The sequence below is a fragment of the Lepisosteus oculatus genome, chromosome 25, assembly GCF_040954835.1.
Source record: "Lepisosteus oculatus isolate fLepOcu1 chromosome 25, fLepOcu1.hap2, whole genome shotgun sequence".
NCBI lineage: Eukaryota > Metazoa > Chordata > Actinopteri > Semionotiformes > Lepisosteidae > Lepisosteus > Lepisosteus oculatus.
Window position 1 is genome coordinate 11,366,088 of NC_090720.1, and position 25,165 is coordinate 11,391,252.

The window sequence follows — 25,165 nt, forward strand, 5'->3', positions numbered from 1 at the left end:
GTTCACCATGAAGCCCTAACTGGGCCAGTACCGGGTGAGGGTTTAGCCCCAGGTGCCACGGGTCTGTGCAGAGCTCACTGAGAAACTGCCCTGATACTAAGGATCTTGTTATAAAACATTACAAATCCAACAGCTACGCCAGAAATAATAATGCTTCACAATCTGCTTTATGAATTGCCAACAAAATGTTTAATGAGCCACAGTGGTTTTCCTTTCAAAATATTTCTTGTTTGAAAAATGAATGCAACAAACATCGTCCATTTTTCAATCCACCTCAAGACTTGCTTGAACTCCTCTGGACACCAACTACTCAGACTGTTGAAGGTCTTAACCGGCTGCCGACTGGATACTATAGCCTCCAGGACTACAGGACTTGAGGACTGAAATTGCCTGTTATTATCTGTGTTAGGCTTCTTAGTTGGGTTCCCAAAACACAGCAGAAGCCCGGTTCTGGACTGGGCCCGAGATCGGCGAGCTGCTTACCTCCCACATGTACACGTTACTGGTCACCTGGGACCTCTTCTTTCGCTCCCCAACAAAAGGCCCAAACTTTTTGCCTTTGGGGATGGGCTTGGAGGCCCACACACCTGCAGAGACAGACAGAGTCAGAGTCGAGCACAGAAGCCTAGAAAGCATCTGTTCACCGCAGACAGACACCAAACATGCAGAAATCAAACCACAACATCTTTCACACAAACAAACCTCGAGATATTATTATCTTTACGGTTGATGATGGCCACTTGATAGCGGGGGCTACAAAAGGGAATAATCCTGTTGTTGCACTTCTAATAAACCTGGTGACACAACCCAGTTAGCTACCAGAAGCAGCAGGTGAAACTGCTCTGTATCACGGTAGAGGGCTCTAGTTTCCCTGTCAAAGTCACTGGGCAGCCAGCATGGAAGAGATCAGTGACCAAATACCTTTCAAAAGAGGGTTGGAAACGCCTATAAGGGGATAAAAAATGTTAACTGAGGTCCCACCCAGTAAAATGTTTATAACAAAAAGGTTTCAAGTTGGACAAAACATGCTTAGTGATGCTTTACTATGTAGGAAACTCTGTTTTTGCTGTAGCGGTTAAGCATGTAGACCAGATCACTGTTAAAGGCATTTTTAGAGGCACTGCAAAGCACTTGTCTTGTTATGTAGGACAAAAACATTCAACTTACTCACTTTATAGTACTCCAACAGAGAATTTGTACAGTCGCATTATGGGTGCAATAGCACTTGCGTATTGAAGAAAAAAACATCAGTATATTCAGGATTTGCACAGTCGGGTCTGTGCAGCATGATTCTGCGTCCTTTTCTGTAAAACTGGGGACTCACAAGAGTAAGACCCACAGCAGCATGCTGTACAGAGAGTCGCCACACCTCACGCCTGATCCCAACCATCAAGGGCAACAGAAAGCAAAGCATCACTGAGAGAGGTCTTGGATTCTGCACACAAAGCCACTGCCTTGGCTTTCCTCCCACATCACTTCACCTCCACAGAGGGACACTTACAGAGGGATGGATGGTCTCAGGCCACCTTGCAAGAGCAATCGCAATGCCTCAGACAGCATCACACAGCATATCTGAGATAAACGGCCCAAACTCCTACCGAGTTTTACTGCACGTTTTTGTTTTTCAGCTCTTCTAAGATCCTGGTAAAAGGTGTGAATGAAAACTCAAGCCCTGTTGGGCCTGGTGGGGTAAACCAATCTCCTGTTGGTTTTTTCCTAGTACCGTGAACAAATGTGGAATCCAGCTGGACAACTGGTGGAGTGTGGTCTGTTATATCAGACGAAGGAGAAACACTAAGCAGCAATAACTTATTTTTAAAACCAGAGATGAACAGGGTGACTCGGGTGGCTTCCAAATTTGAGAGACCAGGAAATGGGGAGAATCCAGTAGGAAAACAGCTCTCAGACTGTGACAGGTGTCTGTAAAGCGTAAAGGCAGAGTTCTCTCAGAGTACAGCTGCGGATTGCAATCTCTTCAAAGTTTCTTACGATCAGGAACCTCCTGCAAGCTTGAAACTAAAACCTGTGAGGTCTCGGCATTAATTACTGTCAGTTTTTTTTCCCCTTATTGCGATCAGACCCCACCAGGCAAGCGGATGCCAGATCTGGACCCTTCCTGCTTTTCTGTGAAGACACTAGGAGCTTCTCCTGCGCTCGAAGCACAGTGTCAGCGCTCTGCCCGGCTGCGTCACTCTGAGCAGGAAGCGCACCCCGTACACTCTTCTCCACGGGTCTCACTCTGAGCGGGGATCTTGAACGCCCACCCCCCCCCACGCCGGTGTCACTCACCCACTCGACTCTGGTTGACCGCAGACTGCCGCAGCCGCAGGTCCTCAGGCAGGCCTCTCCACACATGAGGGGGCACCGTGTCGGGGGTCTCCACGGGCCCCGCCGGTACCGCCGCTTTCTGAACGGGAGACAGAACCGCTGCTCAGAGAGGTGGACGCCGCAGGGTCACTCACACGGCTGCCTCTGTCCGCAGACAGGCTGTTCACCTGACACGTGGCTCCTCTCCCTACACAGCCCTGGCAGTAACACACTACACACGCGATAAAGAACAGTTTCTGGTGTTCATTTTTCACCTACGAAAAAGAAAACGTCCATCTGTGGAAATACTAATCCTCTTTTAATTCACCTAGCAATGTGAAAGCCGTTGAGCCTGAGTTTCCTCGTATTTAACAGCCGAGCTGTCATGCCAGTTCTGTTGTACTGTACGCTCTCACAAAAGTGAAACATGGGGCCTACTGGAGAAAGCTGGTTTCAATCCTAAAGACTCACACCGACAATAAAAGTATATCCCGGATAGCTCTTTGCGATGCAGAAACGGGAAAGTTGGAGGATTATTATTCTGCTCCAAGCACAGTCTTGCACTGCATTAGCAGGTTTCACAGTGGCCTGCAGAAGACAGACAATACTTCTAAGAGTTAAAGGTCCTCTCCAGTCCTGCATTCAGATAACAGGAGGCTCTGTACCCCTCTTCCAGAGCTCAGCAAGCTCATTGTCCAAGGCTGAAAGTCACACAATTTAGCTACAAGCATTCAGTACTGTACTGTACTGAGAAGCATTTCTAGGAGACGATCCCTGTGCCCGGCCAGGCCATCTCTTTCTAATGTCAAATTGGGCATCTTAAGAGTAAATATGAAAACACTTCCTATTGGCCTACTTGAAGAAAGCAGGTTTGCCCATTACAGTGGGGCATTAAAGGGGAACAGCAGTCCCAGTTTCTCAGACCGGTTATTAAATAAATTCACTGACTGTATAGGAAAAAAAAAATACAAATTTCGAATTAAGCACAAAATCCTGAACTTTGTGAAAGTAGTGTAAGTCACCACGTTGTCGCAAACTAGCATTCAATTTCCCACAAACTGCAACGTGATGAGGCCCTTCCTGCTCACTAGTCACTGTGATGATTAATGTATGGTCAATGTACGAGCATATAAAAACGGGTTGTGCAGGAGACCTTTCACCGCAGAATTGTTCCAACGTGATCTGCCTGCAGAGTTAACAAGTAGTATTTGTCTCGAAATCGAGAACCATATTTCTATTGGGTTAAAATAGATATTTTCACAAGCCTGCTTGTTAACAATGTCATAAAGCTGCGCAGGTCCCCAGAAGTTTTGTTGCCTCGTCCTGAATCGCAGAATATGGCGCTGCTCATGCCTGGAAATTTCATCTACAGTAGTCTAGTTATTTTGGAGGTTTTACAAGTTACTGTGTACATTTTTCTTTCATCGTGGTTTGAAATGCCCTCGTCCATACTGATTCTTTCTAATCCCAAAATAGGAAAATATCATTGTCGTTCCCCTTTAGGGAGAGGGTGTTGAGAATTATTGACAATTCAAGATGGTTTTAGCAAGAGTGAAGAAAACAAATGATCGCCGAGCCTGTGAATAATGTTTTCCCATAGCTCACACTGTGGGACCACATCTTCTGGATGTTCTCCCTGTGTTCACATGTGCTTCTGCTGAGTGCACTGTTTCCCCCCGCAGTTTAAAGACATCCTGGTAGGTAAATAGGTTCCTGGGAAAACTGGCCCTGGTGTGAGTGTGTGTCTGGATCTGTGCCTCCCCTGTCCAGGGTGTACCCCACCTTTCACTTGTTGCTCTCCAGGATGGGCCCCAGGTCTCCCATGACCTTCAATTGGGTAACGTGGTTAGAAAACTGATTGATGAATGGAAGCAGATTTAAACCAACACACATAACCTAAAAGGTCAAACTTGCACATGTGGACAATAATAATAAAAATAATAATTGCTTATGCTTATATAGCGCTTTTCTGGACACTCCACTCAAAGCGCTTTACAGGTAATGGGGACTCCCCTCCACCACCACCAATGTGCAGCCCCACCTGGATGATGCGACGGCAGCCATAGTGCGCCAGAACGCTCACCACACACCAGCTATCAGTGGGGAGGAGAGCAGAGTGATGAAGCCAGTTCAGAGATGGGGATTATTAGGAGGCCACGACTGGTAAGGGCCAATTCTTTTTGAGAAACGCCCTGGGATTTTTAATGACCACAGAGAGCCAGGACCTCGGTTTTACGTCTCATCTGAAGGACGGTGCCTGTTTACAGTATAGTGTCCCCGTCACTATACAGGAGCATTAGGACCCACACAAACTACAGGGTGAGTGCCCCCTGCTGGCCCCACTAACACCTTTTCCAGCAGCAATTCCTTTCCCCACATAAATCAGTTTGTGTCTTTTTTACCCACACAGTGCTGGAAAAGAATGCTGTTTCTTCACATGTTTGGGCTTAAATTACCCACCTTAAGCCCCACTGCTTCTCTCAAGATTTCTCAGAGCTACTGTACCTCCCAGGAAGTGTACAGGGGGAATCACAATGCTGTCCTCCAAGCACAGTCAGTTACGACTTGATCTCTAATGCCCCTTCCCTTCAGGCAGTGCCCCACTTGTGAAGCAAAACAACAGAACTTTAACCACCAAATTATACGTTTTGCTGTTTGCGATTGCTCCCACACAGCAATAATCAGGAATCGATAATTATGTTGGAAGGCACAGGTAAGGATTCTTAGCCACCAACACACTAACGCAGCAGCGGATCATGTAGAAAAAGAGAGAAACAGATAGTCAGAAGATCAGAGGTGAAATACGGGTATATTAAACGTGAGATTCGGCATGTAAGTTTAAATCCGTCATGTCTTAAAAGCGGCTGTGGACAAGAGGGGCCATGATGCCCTCCGGTCACCGTCCTCTGCAGCTCACCTGCTCCATGGGACGTCACCGCTGAGCTCTGGGGACGCACGGTCAGGGCAGCATCATGCCTGCGCTCACATGGGCTCTGGAGAGACACAGAAACATGGGTCACTCCTCTTTGCAAAAAGATATCAGCAGGAAAATCCTGGCTTGTACTCAGGCGTGACCAGCGTGCAGCAGCACAGTCCGGGTGACAAGTCGAGCCTTCCGCTGTGCCCACTTCCTGTTCATAAGCCCGGGGCCCCCTCTCGTCTTCAGCTCCATGCCTCGATCTCGGACGAGCACGTTCTCACTTCCTGATCTGCCCTCTGCTGGGCTTTAGGACACAGCGGCCCAGATCCCCACCAGACTCCGTCAGAAGTGAGAAACCTTCCCCCCCCCATCTCCGTAAGTCCAGAGACCACAATCTGCCGGCAAGTCCCGCAGCTGGAGCAAAATCCCCTTTATCCCAGAGGTGGATCCATATAGAATTAAAATAAAGGAAAGAAATTCCTGAAATTTGAATATATATTAATAGTAGCACATTTTAGGAAAAGACCTTGTCGTCTATGGATATAATACCATTTATGTTTGACCAGATCAAGGCAAGATAGGCTCAGCTACACCAATGAGCACATCCTCAAATCACTCCAGGCTCTGCCCTCAGGTGCAGTTCTGTCCCCTAACTCAGTGCTGGCCTCCCACACCAGCAAAACAGGTCAAACACTTTTCACATGGTGAGACTCCGCCTGCAGAAACGCAGTCGCTTTCGGATCTAACGTCTTCTTCTTATCAGCAAGCACAAGTAGGTCATGGGCATCAACATCAACCAGAGAGGTGTACCTAGTTAGTCACACAGTCGGGGAAAGAGAGAAGGAAGTGGCTGGCAACACAGAACTGGGCTCCGATACTGTCATTCCCTGAGACTCACTACAAATTATGAAACAGTAAGACCTTCCCTCTTGATCCAGTGGCCACAGATGGATTGATTTAAATGCAAAGTAAAACCAGCGTTAATTAATTCATCCATAAAGCATTCATAAGGATATTATTGATATCCATATTAAATCTGCAGCTCTCAACTGGCTACCCACTGAAGCAGGATTGAATTCTCTTCAGAAATCACCTCACCACTCACCTGTACTGTACTATGACACGCGGAGCTGAGAGAAGAGCTGTTTCTGTGCCTTGAAGAGGGGCGAGGCGCATGCACTAGAGCCTACAGTATTATCAGGATGACCAGCGGCTCTCAACACTGCAGGCAGGGCTGCCCCATAAGCCACCAGCGCTGATCGCTGGGAAAGAGCGCCGGAAACAGCACAAGGAGCCGACTTCTACACCTCCACTTAGGAACACAGACCAAGAGCCAAGCTCTTGTCCCCACAACCCAGCTCAACCTGCCCAAAGCTGGAAAGAACACACAGGGTGTGCCAATCATTGTCTTTGGGTGTCGGGATTTGCGTGGGTCTCTGCTTTGGAAACTGGGCTTGCACCATGACTACCTGCCCAGTGGCCCAACCAGTAAAGCCACTTGTGCTGGTCGCACAGGTTGAGCCCTAGAGTCTAGACATGACTGGGTCAAGACTAGGCTTTATGTTAAGCTGACTGTAACCACCTCTCTCCAAGTGGGGGCCAATATCTAACCAAATGCTGCCAGGGTTCAATAGCATTGATTGGGCAGGAGGTTATCGCCTTGTCTGGGAGTTTTGGGGTTTTTACAAGTTTACTGTTCATCACTCCTGTATGTCACGGTGTTGCTTCCAGCCTGAATGGGCAAAGGTGATTTAGGGAAGGGCTTCAGCAGTTGGGAAAAGCTAATAGGTATTCCCAGTCCACTTTAAAGTCTCATAACAGGACAACACCAACAGTAAAAAGTAACAGCCTTAAATGATGATGCCTTTTAAGACTACAGCATAAACATCTGCTCCTTTGTGTTGCGGGTGCTACGTTTTAGTACAAAATGAAAAACCTTCATAAACATTTTCTTTAGTTAGCTGAAATTGTTTAATCTTCACAGCATCAAGTGCTGTTCTGCAAGTTCTGTGGGCTTAATACTGTATAAGCAGTAAGCTGTGACCTGGAACATGTTAACTGAAACGAAAGAAAAAAAGTAGGTCAATTGGGTCATTCACAGGGCATTTGGAACAAAAAATCTTAGTGTCAGCCATTTCAAGGGTTACAAAGTGTGCTTTTATTTTACACGTTCACTGAATACAATAAGATACAAGGGCTTAGAAACTCTACAACTGACAGATAGAGCTATCAAGCAGTTTAATTAAAAGTCTGATCATTTTCCTTTTGGTCAGGAATTTCTGGAAAGCAAACAAAGGCCTAGAAGTTCCTGCAAAGTGTTAAAGGTAGCAGAGAATTTCTGCCAATAAAATAAAACTCAGTCTCACTATAAATTCTTGCAAAAGCCCAGAGAGTCTATAAAAGATAGAAGTTATTAGACATGCATAAATGTGAGCTCTATGATTCAAAATCTTGCAAAACTTGTCTTTAAACTGTCAGAGCAAGAATATCTGCCCAAAGACAAATACCTAGGATTCCAGTTCTGTGCTCATCTGCGCTCATGGTTAAAGTACAAGCCCTGTCAGATCTTAAAATGTGCATTCAGGATGCTTCTACTTTCTCATTGTCGACTCCTAATACAAGGAAAAAAAATCGATCAATAGCCGCAATGTAAAAAAACGTATGCAATAATGTGATGTTACTAGAGGGCACATTTCAGATTTAAGTAGCTGCCCCCCAGAAGTTGGTCTCTCTTGGCAGGCAGCGCCATGAGCTCAGTCATATAGCAGATCACCTTTAAACCCTGTGCCTGCTGTTCTGTGCCACGCCCCCACACCTCTGACCACACCCCATACATCAGTGCCACGCCCCCCCAGCCTCAACGCCACACTCCGAGAGCTCAGTGCCACGCCCCCACACCTCTGACCACACCCCACACATCAGTGCCACGCCCCCCAGCCTCAACGTCACACTCCGAGAGCTCAGTGCCACGCCCCCACACCTCTGACCACACCCCATACATCAGTGCCACGCCCCCCAGCCTCAACGTCACACTCCGAGAGCTCAGTGCCACGCCCCCACACCTCTGACCACACCCCATACATCAGTGCCACGCCCCCCCCCCCAGCCTCAACGTCACACTCCGAGAGCTCAGTGCCACGCCCCCACACCTCTGACCACACCCCATACATCAGTGCCACACCCCATACAGCTATCAGGGACCCCTATGTCTTGATGTCATGCCCCCCCCCGATCTCAGTGCCATGCTCCCCCACAACTCTGGCCACCCAGCAGCTGGATTAAGGTGAACAGTTCAAGAATGCTCTGATGAGATCTCTGTCTGGGCCACTGTCTGGGCTCTGTTAGACACGGACTTCCGTTGGATTTCAAACAGGATTCCCAGTATATTTAATCACATTCCTGGTGAATCCCACGCACTTTCTCCAGCCCGGCTCCAGGGACACAGCTGCTCCTTCAAATTCCCTTTAAATCAATGGTAATAATAAGTGACTGGGAACAACATCTTTCATGAAAAGGTATATCGATGAGAGCAAGTACTGTTTTTAAAAATGCCTTAGTCTGTATTTGTCCAACTATTGAAAAGCCATGGACAGTTATTTTTTCTCACAGGTTCATTACAGCTGCTCCATTTCATTAAGCAGTGATTCTTTAGTACAACCATGCAGCTAGAATGAGAGTTTCTCTGTTCATTCCACATACAGTACGTTACTTGGTTTTAAGAATATACAACACTGGTACAAACGATAAAAATGCAAGCTTTCAACAAAAATTAGCTATTGAAAATGTATCTTTGTGCTTTATAGTAAACTAGTTTTATATTTGTGCATTGTTTAATTATAAGCTATATCAATTAAGAAATCTTTCTGTGTTTACCGTTAGCAGTTAGCAGTTTCAGCCCGGATTTTGAGGTGAAGCACTTCAAGCACAGATAGAAAACAGCACTCAGACCCCCAGCAGGGGTAGTGTCAACCCCGCATGTTTTCGGAATGATTATCCAGACCCGCAAGATGCAAGAGCTCAGGCAGCCACACAAGGCTGTGTTTGTGTCGGTCTCCGTTTGTGCCGGGTGTTTTGCCATGGGCCAGTTGATTCCTGCAGCACGCCTGAGCACCTGTCCTCCCAGTCAGCGATACGGTAAGCCTCAGCAGGCAGGGCCCCCGGAGGACAGGCTGTGGGCCAGCAGGACAGCCGAGGTGTCCATCAGCATCCGAGAGGACGGCAGGAGACCCCCGGCTTCTGCACAGCCACGTCTCCGGTGGCTGGACGGGCACCTGCAGGACTGGACTGCACCAGCTTTGCCTGCCAGGCAATTCCACCTCGTTACCTTCAGGACACCTGGGAGAAACTGAGGAATCAGACTGGCGCTCTCTGATCTCTTGGAGGACGCGCGCATGCTCGCGCAAGCTTGTGTGTCTGTGTGTGTGTGTGCGCACCACCGGACACTACAGGAGCAACAAAACACTGTCTGATAGCAAGAGTTCCAGCACAGACATGGAACTGGCATAATCTCAAAACGGGCCAAGCTGAAGTGGTGAAACCCCCATGCGTACGTAGTGACGGACAAGCCAGATCTTTCCAGGGTACGGGGCCCAAGTCAGGCGCCACAGCGATCAGCCATCTTCAGCAGACAAGCTCAAAGACCTCCTGCAACGAGCTAAAAGCTACCGCCCTCTCTCTGTCCGCTTTATGACAAAGCACAGTCCTTCTGTCTGTCTGTGTGACACATGGCATGAATAAGATAGGATCAGATCACTTTATTGGCTAGATACAGTTTCTTACATTAGGAATCTGTCTTTTCGCATTCCCCAACTTGCTCTCCATGAGACACACAGACAAGGAGAGAGAAGCTGGGGGTCAGAGCGCAGGGTCAGCCATTTATACAGCACCCCTGGAGCAGCTGGGGTTAGGGGTCTTGCTCAGGGGCCCAACGGAGTAGGATTCCTCTGCCGGCCGCAGGATATGAACCAGCAACCTTCCAGCCACAGGCGCAGATCCTTAGCCACAGAGCCACCACTCCAGCCCCTTCTTTTTTTTAATAAGATAAAATCACTTTAATAGCCATATACAATTTCTTGAATTCAGGGCTCCTGTCTGTAGCGTAGTCCGTCCCCCCGCTGGGAGTGGCTCCAGGGCACTGTGGGTGCCAGAAAGTGCTGCTGTGTGCTGGCAGAGAGGTGTGCCTGCAGACCTACTAAGAAAGCAGTTCCAAGGAACCCAGCCAATCCCACCAGTGTTCTTGCACAAAAACAAGAACCAGCGAGACGCACGTCACCCAGGCCCATAGGCAGACAGTTAAATGGTTGCGACTCTTTGGAAAGTAAAGATTAAAATCACAACTCCGGCAGATCATCAATAGAATAAAACGAAAATCAACCCAAATTAACCTACCATCGATAATCTTGGATGCATGCAAGTTTCACAGCCTATGACTGAGTAACCAAAACATTCCCTCAAGTAACACAGCAAGCAAGACACCTGCCCAGGAAAGCTAGGCTGTGGGGTCTGTTTCTTAGTCCAGTTTCAGATATACTTCATACAGTATGTGTCACTTGATGTTTTGAAAGTACCAGAGATACAGTCAATGCAATGCACTGGTAACAAGCAGAACCCCATCTACAGAAAAGTAGCCAACATCATCAGCGAGTACAGCACTTCAAGGCAGACACAGGACCACCTGCAAGAAAACCATACGAACACAGGGAGAACATGCGAACTCCACACAGAAGGCTTCCCAGGGTGAAATCTAACCCAGAACCCAAGAGCTGTGCAGTAACAGTGCAGGCCACGTCCAGGTTAAAGAACTTCGAAATACAGTGGCAAAAAAATACATTTCGACCCGAGGAAGCAGGCGAGAGAACAATCCCAGAAACCCCCTGGGAAATTGCGGTGTGCTACACAGGCGAGCCTAGTGGCTGCCCCAAATACGATCTCCACCCCTCTGTGTGACACAGCTGTTTGAGCTAACAGGATCCTATGGATATCGGTAACCCCACATTATTTTAGACTACCACACCTCCATTTGTCTTATGTCTGTCACTGGCAAACCAAAGTGATTTTCTGCTGATGAGGTAATAACCGCTGAGCAGGCTAAGTGGCAGAGATTAGCTATCAAACCCGTCGACATTTTCACAGGAAACAGATTTCGCGTTATCAAACCATTGCGCTAACAGACAATACTTCGACGCCAACTCCAAGAAGAACCTAAAAGCCAACCACGCACAAGTTTTGATGGCCCTGATGCTCTCTCCATATACTACAATGTCATAGGTTTCCTATTTCCTGTTTCACAAAAATACGCTTTTACCCAATTAACTCAACTGTCTTTGCAAAACCAGAAATGGATAAAGCTGCTGGGCAGCAGTTCTACTGCTTACTGCTTCACAATCATCGTTAGCCACCAATCATCCCTGCAAAGGTCTCAGAGCTCGGAATCAGGAAGCGTGCAACAGAACAGGGAGAGATGATGTCTTGCATACTCCTTTCACAACACTCAAACATCCTGCTTTCACTTTGAGTCAAACCAACACCTTGCTGTATTCACCTCCTATCTGCTCTAGAACTAGCAACTTAAATACCCTCAATATCCACAAGACATGCACGAAAATATTTTTTTATCACATAGCATTGTACAAAAACCACAGGATGAATACAGTAGAATTTTACAACCTCTGGCTTTAAAAGGGGATTATCAGGGGACTCCCCTCAAAAATCACCTTCAGTCTCCTACACCTTTCTCTCATGTTTGAATCAAGCCAGCTATCGTTGTGCATCACTTAGTTATGTGCCTTCATTATCACAGATTAGCATAAACACAGCACAGTCTATTTCACCTTGTCCTTGACATACAGTAAGAGGTCACATGGCGTCTTGGCTTTGTAAACTGACTCTTACAGTTTCACAAGGGCTGAGGTACCACTCAGCTCTTGGGCGAAAGAACCTGGTCAGGTCCAAAGCACAAGCAACATATACCTCCATTTATCTGTTTGCAAAATGCCACGGATAATATAATAAAAATGCAAACAACCGATTTTGTTTTAAAAAAAACCTTAAGATTTTTTTTCTCTCCAACAAGAGACTCCCCCAGAACACTGAACACTTTGCAGGCTTGGCCGGTGCCCACATTTAGAAAACCTGCTTTCAGCCCTGGCCAAACAGACCTGCTGGCCTGCTGAGAGCTCAGACAAGCCCTCCGGCGTTCTGGAGTTCGGCCGAAAGCCCGAAGCCATACAGCTGACCACAAGGAAATTGGCCAAGTCTGCAACAGAGCTTGTGCCGATGCTCTTTAGCTCTTATGATTATCATTATTATTAATATTTAGGGGCGCACAGTGATGCAGTGGTTAGCATTGGTGTCTCGCAGCACTGCAGCCCTGAGTTCAATTTGCATGTTCTTCCCCAGTTTCTTTGTTTTTCCTCCAGGTGCTTCCGTGTTCTCCTACAGTCAGAAGACATTCTTGTTGATTAATTGTTTTTTGGGGAAATCAGCCCTGTGAGGGACTGGTGTCCCATCCTTTGGGATAGGCGCTGGGCCTGCCTGTGTCCCTGAACTGGAGAAAGGAGTTAGGAAATGAAAGAATGGGGGGGGGTGGATGTGTAATTATTTCTTGGACTAGCAATTCAAAGAGTGAATTCGAATTCAAAGAGTGGGTTTGGAGGACAATGCTGCCATTTCGGAAAACAAAGGTGTGATGCGTTTGATCAAACAGGATCTCGCTGGATCGAAGTATCGGAGCAGAGATCCGGGAGGGCTCTTCACAGAACAGCTCCACACCGCGGGGGGGCGCCAGGGGGCCTGAGAGGAGGGCCCCTGCAGCTCTCTGCGCTGCCAGCTGGTCCGCGCAGGAGGAAGGAAAGAGAGAGAAAACGAAAGCGTGGTTTCGCTTGTTCCAGCTGCCTACCTGCATCGAGTTGAAACAAATGTGCCAACAGCCAAAACACCAGCTGAGTAATCCCACCCAGCTTCACAGCGGCAGCCCCCCTTCACAGAGGATCAGGGCAAGCAATCAATCAATTAATAAACCTTGATTGATTGATTGATTGATTGAAGACGCCCCAGAGTGCACTGGTGTGGCTTTGCATGGCAGCGCTCAGCCTGCCAGGCTAGCAGACTGGCAGAGCCCAGAGGTCATGCTGCAGGCTGCCCTCCATCTGTGGCACAGCCACAGGCACGTCGCAATAACACAAGACTGGAGCTCCTTCTCCACTGCTCTCTCTCCGTCTTCCTCTATAGCGCAAATCTGGGCCCCTGACTGGGTGTCTCGGGGCACGGAGACTGCGGGGCCACAGCAGTTCATCCTGGAACTAGCATAAGAAAAGGGGCCCGTCGTGACACAGTATGCACTACTACTGGAAATGAACAGATGCAATTCAATCAGGCATCTATTCCGACTTTCGCGGACCAGGGTGCTGTGCAACATGACTGCTGTTTTTTCCCCATGGCACCATCTGGTCATCTGGGTGTGACTGGAACCTACTCCATGAAACCAGACCAGAAGGGGACAACTGGAAATTACAAGGAAGTGCATTTAGGGATGAGAACAGGAGATCCGTCTTTTCACAAAGAGAGGCGGGTGTCTGTAACAAGCTGTCACATTGCTGAAGCTGATTCTGTTCAAGGGATGAGACTCTCAGATCAATAAGCTACTTAGCAAGTATCCAAGCACAAGGGGTGTAATAACTTTCTCTTACTTCCAACATTCTCAGGTTCTTAAAACCTTAAACCTATAAACCTGTTGAAACCTATAGACCTCACTTTGTTTGGGAGATCTCTACCAGTTCATCAAACCATCCACCCACTTTCTAACCACTTCATCCAATTCAGGGCCATGAGGGAGCTGGAGCCTGTCCCAGCAAGCAACGTGCACAGGGACTGTGGGAAGTAACCAGAACACCCAGGGGGGAAATCCATGTGAACACAGGGAGAACATGCAAACTCCACACAGACATCACTTCAGTTCTGTCCTGCCCTTCCGCCCTGTTCATCAAACCTTTTTTGTTAAATTTGTCCGCCACAAAACATTTTAGCAAATCTGTACGCCTCCGGGGCAGAACGGTTAGGAGCAACACAAGGCTTGTTAGACGTTAGTAGTATGATGTTCATCTTGAGGTGTCAGCCAATCAGACTGATCGTAAACTGACTTATGAAACCACAGCAGCCCCCACCCAGACCAGCCCTGCATTAGCTGCTTCGCTCAAGCATGAAAGTAAACATGTGATTACAGCCTCACTTTGAAGAACCCCCTTTGAAGGTCCCCCTTGATCACTGGAGTCTATCTTAGGGTTTCCAGAGCTCCACAGTCTTCCCCCTCCTAAAGCAACACTGAGCAGCAGTGCTACAAGTACTGTCCAACCAGTGTACCAGTTCAACAGATCTCAACAGCAACACTATGGGCATCATATTCAATGCTACCCACCTGCTCAGGCATGGGGTATGCAGCACCCTGCTTGCCAAGTTAAAATGTGCAGGGAGAGAATATGAACGCAGTACACTCCAGAAACCAGCCAGACTGAACACTGACACAGTAGTGTCGGCTAGCCAAGTCTTTCTACTTCACACAGCATCTGGAAGGTATGGCAGGCAGGTAAGTTACAACACAGGACGCAGGGGAGTTGTGGAAATACTGCTCTGCTCTGTTTAAGGGTGTGAATTTTAACGCCCTTGGGCTCTGGATACTGCGAGTCCCTGCTCCTTGAAGCTCCCAAAATCCATCACTTTGTTTTTTAACAGGATGCCACTTGGTGAAGTTAGCTACATGACTCTCCTATCCCAAGTCAAAAGGTCCTTGGCAGACTTTATTACAGAACAATACACTACATTACTTTAGGCTGTTTTTCCTGATTGTAGTCCAACATCTACATCAAACCTAACCTGCCAACACCCTTCTTTTTAAGGCAACTTGGCCGATACATGTGGGTTCATGGATAAATGTTCAAAGCCAGAGACGATTGTGACAGTTCCACAATTCCCACAACGTGGCTTTAAAATCAATTCAATATCTCACCGGAAGCCAATGCTGAGATGCCAGCACAGGAGTTACATGTACTCTTTTTCATTTCAGACCTGTTTGAAATATGAAATATGTAAAAAGCCTTTACTGGTATGAAAGGCTCTGTAAGCAAAGGCGTACAATTCCAGTCCTTTGTCAGCGGGGGCCAATGTGATTATCCTCTTCTTACTCTGCCAATAAGCTCTTCCCATGCTGAGAAAGCCTGCCTCTACCAAGAGAGCAGTCTCTCATTCTCTCATTGTGCCTTGTGTGCTGGACTACACCAACACGCAGCAGGGCAAGATGGCAACACCAGTACAGTACGCTGTACAAACATTTTCTCTATCACTCCTGTCACGCCCAATGCTTCAAGTCCACACACTCATGGAAGTAAAAATATTCCTAGGACAAAATAAACTGATGAAAAAAAAAAGGCCAAACTGACATGTTAAAATGTATAAACAAATACAGCTGTAAAATATCATGTGACAATCGGTTAAAATATAAAATATGACTTTAGCCTACATATCAAAATAACTGCTGGAGAGTTAAGCGCTGATTCTGCTCAGGTGTGCTGAAACTCTGCACACATGCCAGCCATCAAGGACCAGAATTGGGGACCCCTGCTCTATTCCCCGGGGACACAGCACAAACCATGCTCAGTTCCTTTCAAAGCACAACAAGGGTGACAGTGAAACAACAACTCTTTTAATTGCTCTAGTGGTTCTACATGAAGTATTTAAATGAAAGCAACAGGATTTTAAAATCAATTCAATATCTCACAGGAAGCCAATGCTGAGATGCCAGCACAGGAGTTACATGTACTCTTTTTCATAACAGACCTGTTTGAAATGTGTTATATGTAAAAAGCCTTTACTGGTATGAAAGAGCCCTGTAAGCAAAGGCGTACAATTCGATTCTGATCAACACCTGCAATATGAAGATACAGATACAAACAATACTCTTTGCTTATCAACGAATTCACCTTTTAGAAACGTTTGTTTACCTCTTGCTCATCTGCAACACATCTTCAAGAATACTAAAAACAATTGTCCAACATTTTTTCATAACATTCAATCAGGCTACACACACAAAAAAAAATACACCTTACAGTTACCTTTGTGAGCAATTTCTAAAAGCGGGAGTGGGCGTGTTTCCAGCAACTGAAGCAGTTTGACGCGGTTTTAGAGAGGAAAACGCAGCTTATTTGGTTTACAACGGGGACCGGGGATTTATTTAAACGTTCTCCCATGTCCACAAGGCGCTTTTCAAACCCTCTCCTCTTTATCCACACAAACAAAAACCCGATGCCACACTCGGAATTTCCCCCCCAAAAAAGATCCTGAGCCAAATCGCCCGGTCTTTCTTTCTCCTCCCAGAAGAATAGAAACGAGAAGATCACGGCACGGCCGGTTCCACTCTTACGACAACTCACCCTCGCCGAAGCGGGGGGTCAGCGTGAAGACGGGGAAGTGTCCGCTGCCGGTGGGGTCCGGAGAGCCCCCCACGCCGCCCGGGGCAGACCGGGGCGAGCATCTCGCATCTGGCACCGGCTCGCCCCTTTGTCAGCGCTGCCGCTGCGCACCGCGGAGCGCTCAGCCTCCTCCCGCGGCGGAGCCACGGCTCCGGGCACCTCGAGTTCATCTCACGGCAACTTCAACAACCGCTTGAGATTTTTAAGCACCCACCACCACCAAACACACACCTCCAAAAAAAAAAAAAAAAAAAAGAACTGCTACCCCTTTCAAAGCACCTACTCTTTAACTTCCTGACACAAACGAATTGGGGAAACTGCGCCGTTCCGACCCCCCGTCGCGTCTCAACCTTATGCGTGATCGAGAACTTTCCATTAGCACAGAGACATTCAACAACCTTTGTTCTTGTGGGGTTTTTTTAAAAAAAAAAACGTGGAAAATGAGCAAAAGCCGTTTCGTCGGGGGGTAATACAGCCCCGGCGAGGCCGTTTTATTGTGCACCGCAGACGCGAAAATGTCGTTTTAAAGCGTCTTTCGATGTAAAAAACCTTCTTTGTCGCGTAACTGTACAGCAAGTGGACAAAGAGGCGCTAGCTGCTGCACTCCTGAGAACAGCACCGCAGCGCTTAAGTTTTCCCGAACCCCGCAACTTTCCGCGGCGACTGAACAATTTCTGTAAGCTGAAGTGCAAGTACAATGGGCTTCAAAAGCGAAAATGCTTCTGATGAGCCGTTTTACACAATGTCAGCAAGTAACATATACCACCCTTCCTGATTCTCGCTCTGAAAATCAATGCACACATTTAAAAAAAAATAAATCAATTAGCTATCTTTTTTTATTGATGGCATATTGTTCCTATTATCAGATTGTAAAAGCGTGCGGGCAGGCAGGTGACAGTACCTACAGTTAAGATGAATCAGACACACAGCCCCGACACACAGAGGAAAAGTTGACACCATTAAGGAGCGAAAGGCAAAAAAAGTTTCAACTTTAAGACAGTTCACGCACTTTGGGCGTTTGTCCCCCCACCAACTTCTCTTGTTTCATGCAGCACACAACTAGAAAGCGGAGGGAATAAATACATTTTCTATTGTCACTACCCTGGCCGGGCCGGGCCAGTGTGCGGACGCGATTCTTGGCACCAAGAACGCACCGGTGTGGCTCAGACGGGCGCCAGCCACCTAAAGGTGATTCCTGCACTCATCCCACCCCGTTTCTCGGACTTACCTGTTGTATTTTGAGCGGCGTCGTGCGGTCTGTCTTGGTCTACCTGCTCCCAATCAGCGGAAAATGGCGGATAGATGCGAAAGCCAAGCGCCTGTGTAGCTGCTGCTAAGTCCGTCCGAGGAGAGAGGCAGGCAGCTCGCTGCACACCGCCGCGGCGGGGTAATTCAACGGGCTCGCCAGCTCCGAGATGCGTTTACAGATCGAGAAAGCGCTAGCTGAACACTTGAAAAGTATCCCACACATCGGGTATATATACCCAGGATGTCGCGGCAGCTTCCTTTAAATAGGAAGAGTAATTCTTGACTAAAACATAATTCTAAAGCGGCAGTCAGGTACGCAGTGGCCTCGGACTCGGGGCAGCCGATATACAGTATTAAACACAGTTGTCGTGCACAGAAGACACGCGTAAATCAAGTGTACACAATAAAAACGGCAGTCAAATACTTACTTAATTACTTAAATCAAGAGGCGAAAACCTTTCGTCTTTTTTAAAGACCACGGAGCAGTAGGGCTTAGAGCCGTATAAAGAAACTCCATCAAAGCCATTTTATTTTCTGTCGCCGATCTATTCCTTTTTAAAAATTTACTCCGGTTTACTTAAAAAACTTCTTGTTTTATAATTTGCCCTTCCGTGAGACGCGTTGATCTTATTTGCCTCTACAGCTTTTGGTTTTAAAAGTTCCAGTACCGTCAAGAGAAATGTTAGAGTCTCCACAAAAACACCACTCGATAGTGTTCTTTTTAAAGTTGTCTTCAAATCATTGATGGGTGGTTTATTAATATTATAAAGTAACCAAACTAAAATGTACAGATTAAACTTCGATCACATTAACCGATCAGTAGATATCTGACAGCAACTGTGCTTGTATATCCAGTAAGACAGAGCTTCTCTCTGAGCGTAAACCACAAGTGCTTTGACTTCAACTAGAGAAACGGTTTGCGGAGATCGAGGGGTTAAATTCGTTTTGGGAGACAGAGTTTAATGAGACATCGGGGTGTTGGTGCAAAATGAAGTGAATTCGGCTGTGCGGTGCTAGTGGACCAGTAGGAGGTGCTCTTCCACTGGGCCAGAGTTTCCAAATCAGTGCCCCAGCATGGTGACCAGGGACACTGCGCTTGCTGCAAGAGCTGCTGTCCTTTGGATGATGTGTTAAAGCTGACCACTAGGTCATTAAAGATCCCCTGGCAGTGTTTGCAAGATGAGTGGTGTTAACTCCAGTGCCCTGACTGAAGTCCAATGTGTTTCTACAATGTCACCTACACATAGTTAACCCTGCTGAAGCAGTTACTCATAAGACTTATGGGTCCTGTGCCTAAATTGCTTTGGGATCATATGGGGATGAAAGGGTGCCAGATAAAAAATGATTTACCATCCCAGATATATTTAAACAATATTATTATTATTTTTATTAGAAACGGGTAGTATAAAATGCGACATCAGTGGGTTTTTTTTTTCCTGCACTCAACTCCCTGATGCATGTTGGTAGCAACATTAATAGTGTGCTTATTTGATCAGGCTTTTAAGCATCGATGGGTGACAGACGTTTTTACGGGGATCCTTTGCTGACCCCCGAAAAGTTGCTCTCTCTTAACGAACGGGATTTCGGGGAACGGCAAATGGCAGCAGGAATCCCAGTTCGCCGGGTGAGCAGCAGTCAGAGTGAAGCTGTCCAGTGTGAGATCAAAAAGACCATTCCGCATTAAAAAGATTCCACCTTGCTCGTTCCTGTAGCAGTTGTTGGTACAGTATTTGTCCTGTTTCTCCTCAATAGCAGAAGACAATAGCTGACGACAGAGAAAGCTCAGATAGTGTGGTCAATACTGCCTATAAAAGCAGACTTCTCCTGTCTCGGCTGCAGTCGGTGTGTGTTTCTCATTGCTCCGGGCCTGTTTGTGGAGACTGTAAAGTTTCTCTCAGCTGTGCTGCAAATTTTATACCAGATATTAGAAACCAGTATATCTCAGTGGGTAAGTCTTTGGTCTCATAACTAGTGGGTCTGAGACACTGCTGCAGAGACACTGCTGTTGTACCTCGAGTGAAATAGTTTATCCCAGTTGCTCCAGTCTTCCCCAGCTGTATACAGTAAGTGGGGGTTTATCCCTGTGTTGGACTGGTGTCCCATCCAGGATAGGGAGTCATGCTCTCTAGTCTACTTTGTGCTTTGGAAACTAGATTGAGCACTGATATGGAAATTACCTATTACTTCCCAGACTACATTTCTCACAACTGTTGCTTAAAAGGGGGTAGACAGAGTGTATATTGCTGGTACATAACAAACCACAATCATCACCACTGAAGAGATCGTAAATTCAAAGGCAGGAAAAACTTTATGCTTCAGAAAGGATGTGCACTAAGATGTATTTTGCACCCTACTAGCATGAAACAAAAGCTCTTTCTGGTTCCTCCATGTGGCACAAAGGGAAAGATTAATTTATCTAAAACGTGTTTGTGGTGTGGAGCTGAACTATATGATAAGTGCCTATAGTGTCCTACTGTGATCTCGCTTTGTAAAGCAGTTGAATGTAGATAAAATATCTCAGAATGGAACGAAGAAGGCCATCAGCAATCTGCCTGAATACATTTTTAACATTTTTCTACACACTTCAGTAGACTGAACTGATTCTGAGGCTGTAGTAATGACTATATTTTTTTTTTCTCACAGGTGCACCTCTGAGGCTAATCCCCCTGTAGGACACAATTACTGGTAAACCCTCTGGACCAGTTTTGAAAAATCCTAATTTCCTCTATAAGGATTACATTGTCAATTTAGAAAAATAAAACACTTAGTGTTTCAATCTGACCGTTTATCTTTTATCTTATAGGACAGTTTTTGAAAATGTTGCAGAAACTTGATTTGTACGATATGTTTCCACTGGAACAGTGAAGGAGATTGTATAGACTTTCTGTATCTCGGAAAAAGGTCTTTGGATTTGTTGAAGAGGCTGTCATAAATGCTTATGTTATGAGCTGTATTTAAATTGCTGGGCAATGCAATTGCTGGGCAATTTTCTTGTTTAAATGCAGATCCACATGTTACAACGAATGGGTTTCACACAGGAGCAATGCAACCACTTCCTCTGTGTTCTTTGTCTCCACTGTTCAAACCTTGCACGTGATTCACTCCTTCCTCACACACTCGAAAACAAGAGCAGTGAGAAAGCAAACACTGTGCTGATGTCTAAGCCAAGCCAGTCGAGAGACATCCCTTTTTTTGCTCTTGTAGAAAACAGGGTGAAGGAGCTGTCTTGCCTGGCCTGTTTACCGCACACACTAGCTGGTGGTGTCTGCAGAAACACTACAGAGCGCATCGCGAGCATTGGGTGGGTGTGGGTTCCAAGTTCACCTTACTAACACTAGAGCAAACCTGAGGACACCGCAGTTTGCAGAGGGGATCTTGCCAGTATCTTTCTCTTAAACGCCTGCCTTCAGCAACAACATTCCCATTCCGGAATTCCTCCATGTGGGAGTAGGTGCTGTGGAAGTTTAATGGCTCAGTTTGATCCGGCTGGTTTTTATTTCTGTTTTCTTGCTGTGAAAATGTGTGAGCCCCGATGACACGATACTGTTTGGAGACAGCTGGAAAGATGCAGTGTCTCGGCTCTGTTACTCACCACTTCACAGCAGCGTCATGTGTTTGCCATACTCCATATTTCTTTGAAGTTCATTTCCTAATCAATTTTCTTGCAAAAATGCTGCCGCAAAGATGCATTGAAGACTTTTTGGTGCAGCAGAAAACTACAGGAAAAAACAATTTGGGGAAGGGTCTGGTGGTTGCACGCTCTGTACTCTAAGCACTGATCTTCACGGGGGAAATGTATTGTGGATGCACAGCATTTATGCTTCAGGAATTGAGCAAATTCTGATTTTGTACTCAGATTTGAGAATCCCTTTTAAAGATGTCTTATTGGAAAATTAAGTTGTTAAGAAAATAACAGTTTGAAGGCAAATAAAGAATTACTCAATTTGCACACAACCGAATACTGAACTGGTAATGCATTAACAACACACATACTGTGTAAAGAAATATCCAGTTTCTTCTTTTGATTTCTCTTGGAAGTCTACTGAAATCTTCAAGGTGGCCACATGATGTACATTCAAAATAGAAAATTACAGCTAATATTTGACAAGTTTGAGTTTTAGATCACATTGCACATTGCGTCATAATCAGTGGCAGTCTTTTGTTGATTTTTAAGAGCTTGTAATTTTCAACACAGATTTCTGTCGCTTTTCTCAGCTGTTGCTATAAGGAGGGTCAAAGCTAGCATATGGCACGCATCTAAGCTTTGTGACAGAAAAGGCCCATGACCACTTCAAATAAAAATCAATTGCTTGCATTTGTATAGTGCAGGAGTGGAGCCAATTCATTACACGGCTCGGTGCCAGTAGCCTCACGGCCCAGCAGATCAGGTAGAGGAGAGAGATTTGCCTCAGCAGGTGAGATGAGGGAGAAAATTAGGAGACCAGACTGTAAAAAAAACCAGAGGATGTAGCCGGGGCACGAGGGTTAGGAAACTCGCACCCTTGCCGATTTAATGGAAAGTAAGTTGGGCTGCATGAAAGTGAACTAAAAAGCGTTTTTTAATACACATACGATATGGAAGTGAAGGGAAAGCTGTTTCGTGGAAATGGCTTTAGTTCGGGTGCCTGCCATACCAATGACGGCCACGAGACGGGCTCATTGCTCAAGGCTTGAGCAGAAAAATGAATTCTTTGTTCAACTTCAGTTACATTAATTGCTAACAGCTGCAGCGCAAACCTTTGCTTAGCGTACAGAAATACTGGACCGCGGTGAAACGTCTTTTTCAGTAAACGTAAGCTCAGAAGATTTAATCGAGAAATTACCTGGGGGACAGGTACAGACATACATGCGAGCTAAATACGTCACGTTAGTTTTGGAGCGATATGTGGACTCATAGCACCTAGAAAATGACGCAAGGACGCGTATTAACCTATGGTTAATAACTGCAATTAGCATAATTATGTTTTTACACAATAACTACCGTGTTCACCGTGTGCACACTTGTTTATTTCCTATTCAAGCGCACGGCTCGTAGTGTCAACAACAGAAGAAACAGACTGGGGCAAAGCGACGCTAAAAGATTCGCGAAGGATGTTCGTAACTCGGAAAAAATCTCGCAGTTTAGCTGACCCTCAGCCAAGAGAAAATATACAGCACACGCTGAGGTGGAAGTGTTGTTTTGTTTCTTTAGCTTTTAGTGTTTTGAATGGCGTCCAATCTTTCCGGGGCCAGCCCCAGAAATAAAAACCTCAGTCGGCCATGGCCAACAGTGGATTAAGACTTGATTTAAAGGGAAGAGACTCGATGTTGAATAGAGTTGTCGAGCAGGGCAGGGCGAGGTGCTCAGAACCTCTTTAGGAAGACGTCACCAGGAGGAGTCGGGTGTAAAAGCTGTTAAAAGGACGTTACAGCTTTCAGAGACTTGTTCTGGGAGAGATAAACAGCAGTTAACTTGTTTTATCCTCCCATCGGATAGAATAGCCAATATCAGACATGTGTTGTCCAACACGTTGTCCAGGGTGCCTAGGGAGACCCCTGTCCTTCACAGTGGTCCCTCTCAGTGTCTCTCCCTCTCAGAATCCTTGCCGGAGCCCAGTCCCTCTCTCCACGAGACTCTCAATGTGTCACCCTTAGCTACCCACACTGTAGCCCCTCCTGGGATGCCGGTGGACACACTCAGGAACGAGAGGACAGAAGGACAAAGAGCACATCCCGGCACTGCTTCCCAGGGCACTAACACCAATAACATGGCTGCCCAGCTTGTTCCACCCACCCGCTCCCCTTCATGTAAAGAAGTGCATCCTCCTTACTGTAACACTCGTGAATATTGGCTCTCACCCTCCACACAGTCTAATACATTCAGTGGAGCTGTCTGTTTGCGGTAAGGGTATTAATTCAGGGGCAGTTACCCAGTTAACCACTGAGGGGTGTAAGTCCTGACTGAACCCCTGCTCAGTGCTCTGTCATGAGGTTTTCCCCTGAGAGTCTCCGCTTGCTTGGCGATCGTCTTGCGGTTCTTGTGCCTTGTCTAGCTTACTGTGTACCAACCCCTCGCTTCGTCTCCTGACTGAGTTCCCGGATCCTGCCCGGCTGGTTCTCATCATGACTCCCTGGCTCCGTACCTCACCTGTTTGGGAAGCTCCTCCGGATTCGGCTGTGTGCTCTCCCTCCCTCTCTCCAGCTCCCTGTTTATCGCCCCCATTTCCTCATGCTCACTGTGCGCCAGCCTGCAGCCGGTTTCCAGTCCCTGCCTTGGGATCGTCGCACTCTCCCTGAGTGTTGTCACACCTCCCGCTCCTAAATGTACTTCTTTGAACTGGTGCTTCTGGATGTGCCCTCAGGTTCAGGGTTCATTACTTAGCCTCACAGCTGACGCCCCACTGCAGCTCGGCAGCTGTGAGCCTGGTCAGTACCTGGATGGGAGACCTCCTGGGAAAAACTAAGGTTGCTGCTGGAAGAGGTGCAAGTGGGGCCAGCAGGGGGCGCTCACCCTGCGGCCCATGTGGGTCCTAATGCCCCAGTATAGTGACGGGGACACTATACTGTAAACAGGTGCTGTCCTTAGGCTGAGACGTAAAACCGAGGTCCTGACTCTCTGTGGTCATTAAAAATCCCAGGGCGTTTCTCGAAAAGAGTAGGGGTGTAACCCCGGCGTCCTGGCCAAATTTCCCCATTGGCCCTTACCAATCATGGCCTCCTAATAATCCCCCTCACTGAATTGGCTACATTACTCTGCTCTCCTCCCCACTGAGAGCTGGTGTGAGTTGAGCGTTCTGGCGCACTATGGCTGCCGTCACATCATCCAGGTGGGGCTGCACACTGGTGGTGGTGGAGGGGATCCCCATTACCTGTAACTAGCTTTGAGTGGAGTGTCCAGAAAAGCGCTATATAAGTGTAAGCAATTATTTATTATTAAAAATCCCAGGGTGTTTCTTGAAAAGAGTAGGGGTGTAGAGTGTTCTGGCCAAATTTCCCATTGGCCCTTACCAATCATGGCCTCCTAATAATCTCCATCTCTGAACTGGCTCCATCACTCTGTTCTCCTCCCCACTGATAGCTGATGTGTGGTGAGCGTTCTGGTGCACTATGGCTGCCGTTGCATCATCCAGGTGGGGCTGCACACTGGTGGTGGTGGAGGGGATCCCCATTTCTGGACACTCCACTCAAAGCGCTTTACAGGTAATGGGGACTCCCCTCCACCGCCAATGTGCAGCATCCACCTGATGTAATA

The 25,165-nt window shown here is 46.9% G+C and overlaps 1 protein-coding gene across 2 annotated transcripts in view; it reads right to left on the reverse strand.

Annotated features, from left to right (window-relative positions):
• The window catches only part of prdm2b (PR domain containing 2, with ZNF domain b), a 57,339-nt gene extending 39,133 nt beyond the window's left edge, over window positions 1-18,206 (reverse strand). The window contains exons 1-4 of one of the 2 annotated variants that reach the window (XM_069184038.1): window positions 17,915-18,206; window positions 5,225-5,300; window positions 2,290-2,407; window positions 484-587 (exon numbers count right to left, since the gene is read on the reverse strand). In XM_069184038.1, the coding sequence (XP_069040139.1) occupies window positions 484-587; window positions 2,290-2,407; window positions 5,225-5,233 (231 nt within the window). In that variant the 5' untranslated portion in view covers window positions 5,234-5,300; window positions 17,915-18,206. Of the gene's footprint in view, window positions 1-483; window positions 588-2,289; window positions 2,408-5,224; window positions 5,301-16,647; window positions 16,835-17,914 lie in introns of those variants that run through there. The other variant, XM_069184039.1, reaches the window with a different exon arrangement.
• Between the last annotated feature and the right edge of the window lie 6,959 nt (window positions 18,207-25,165).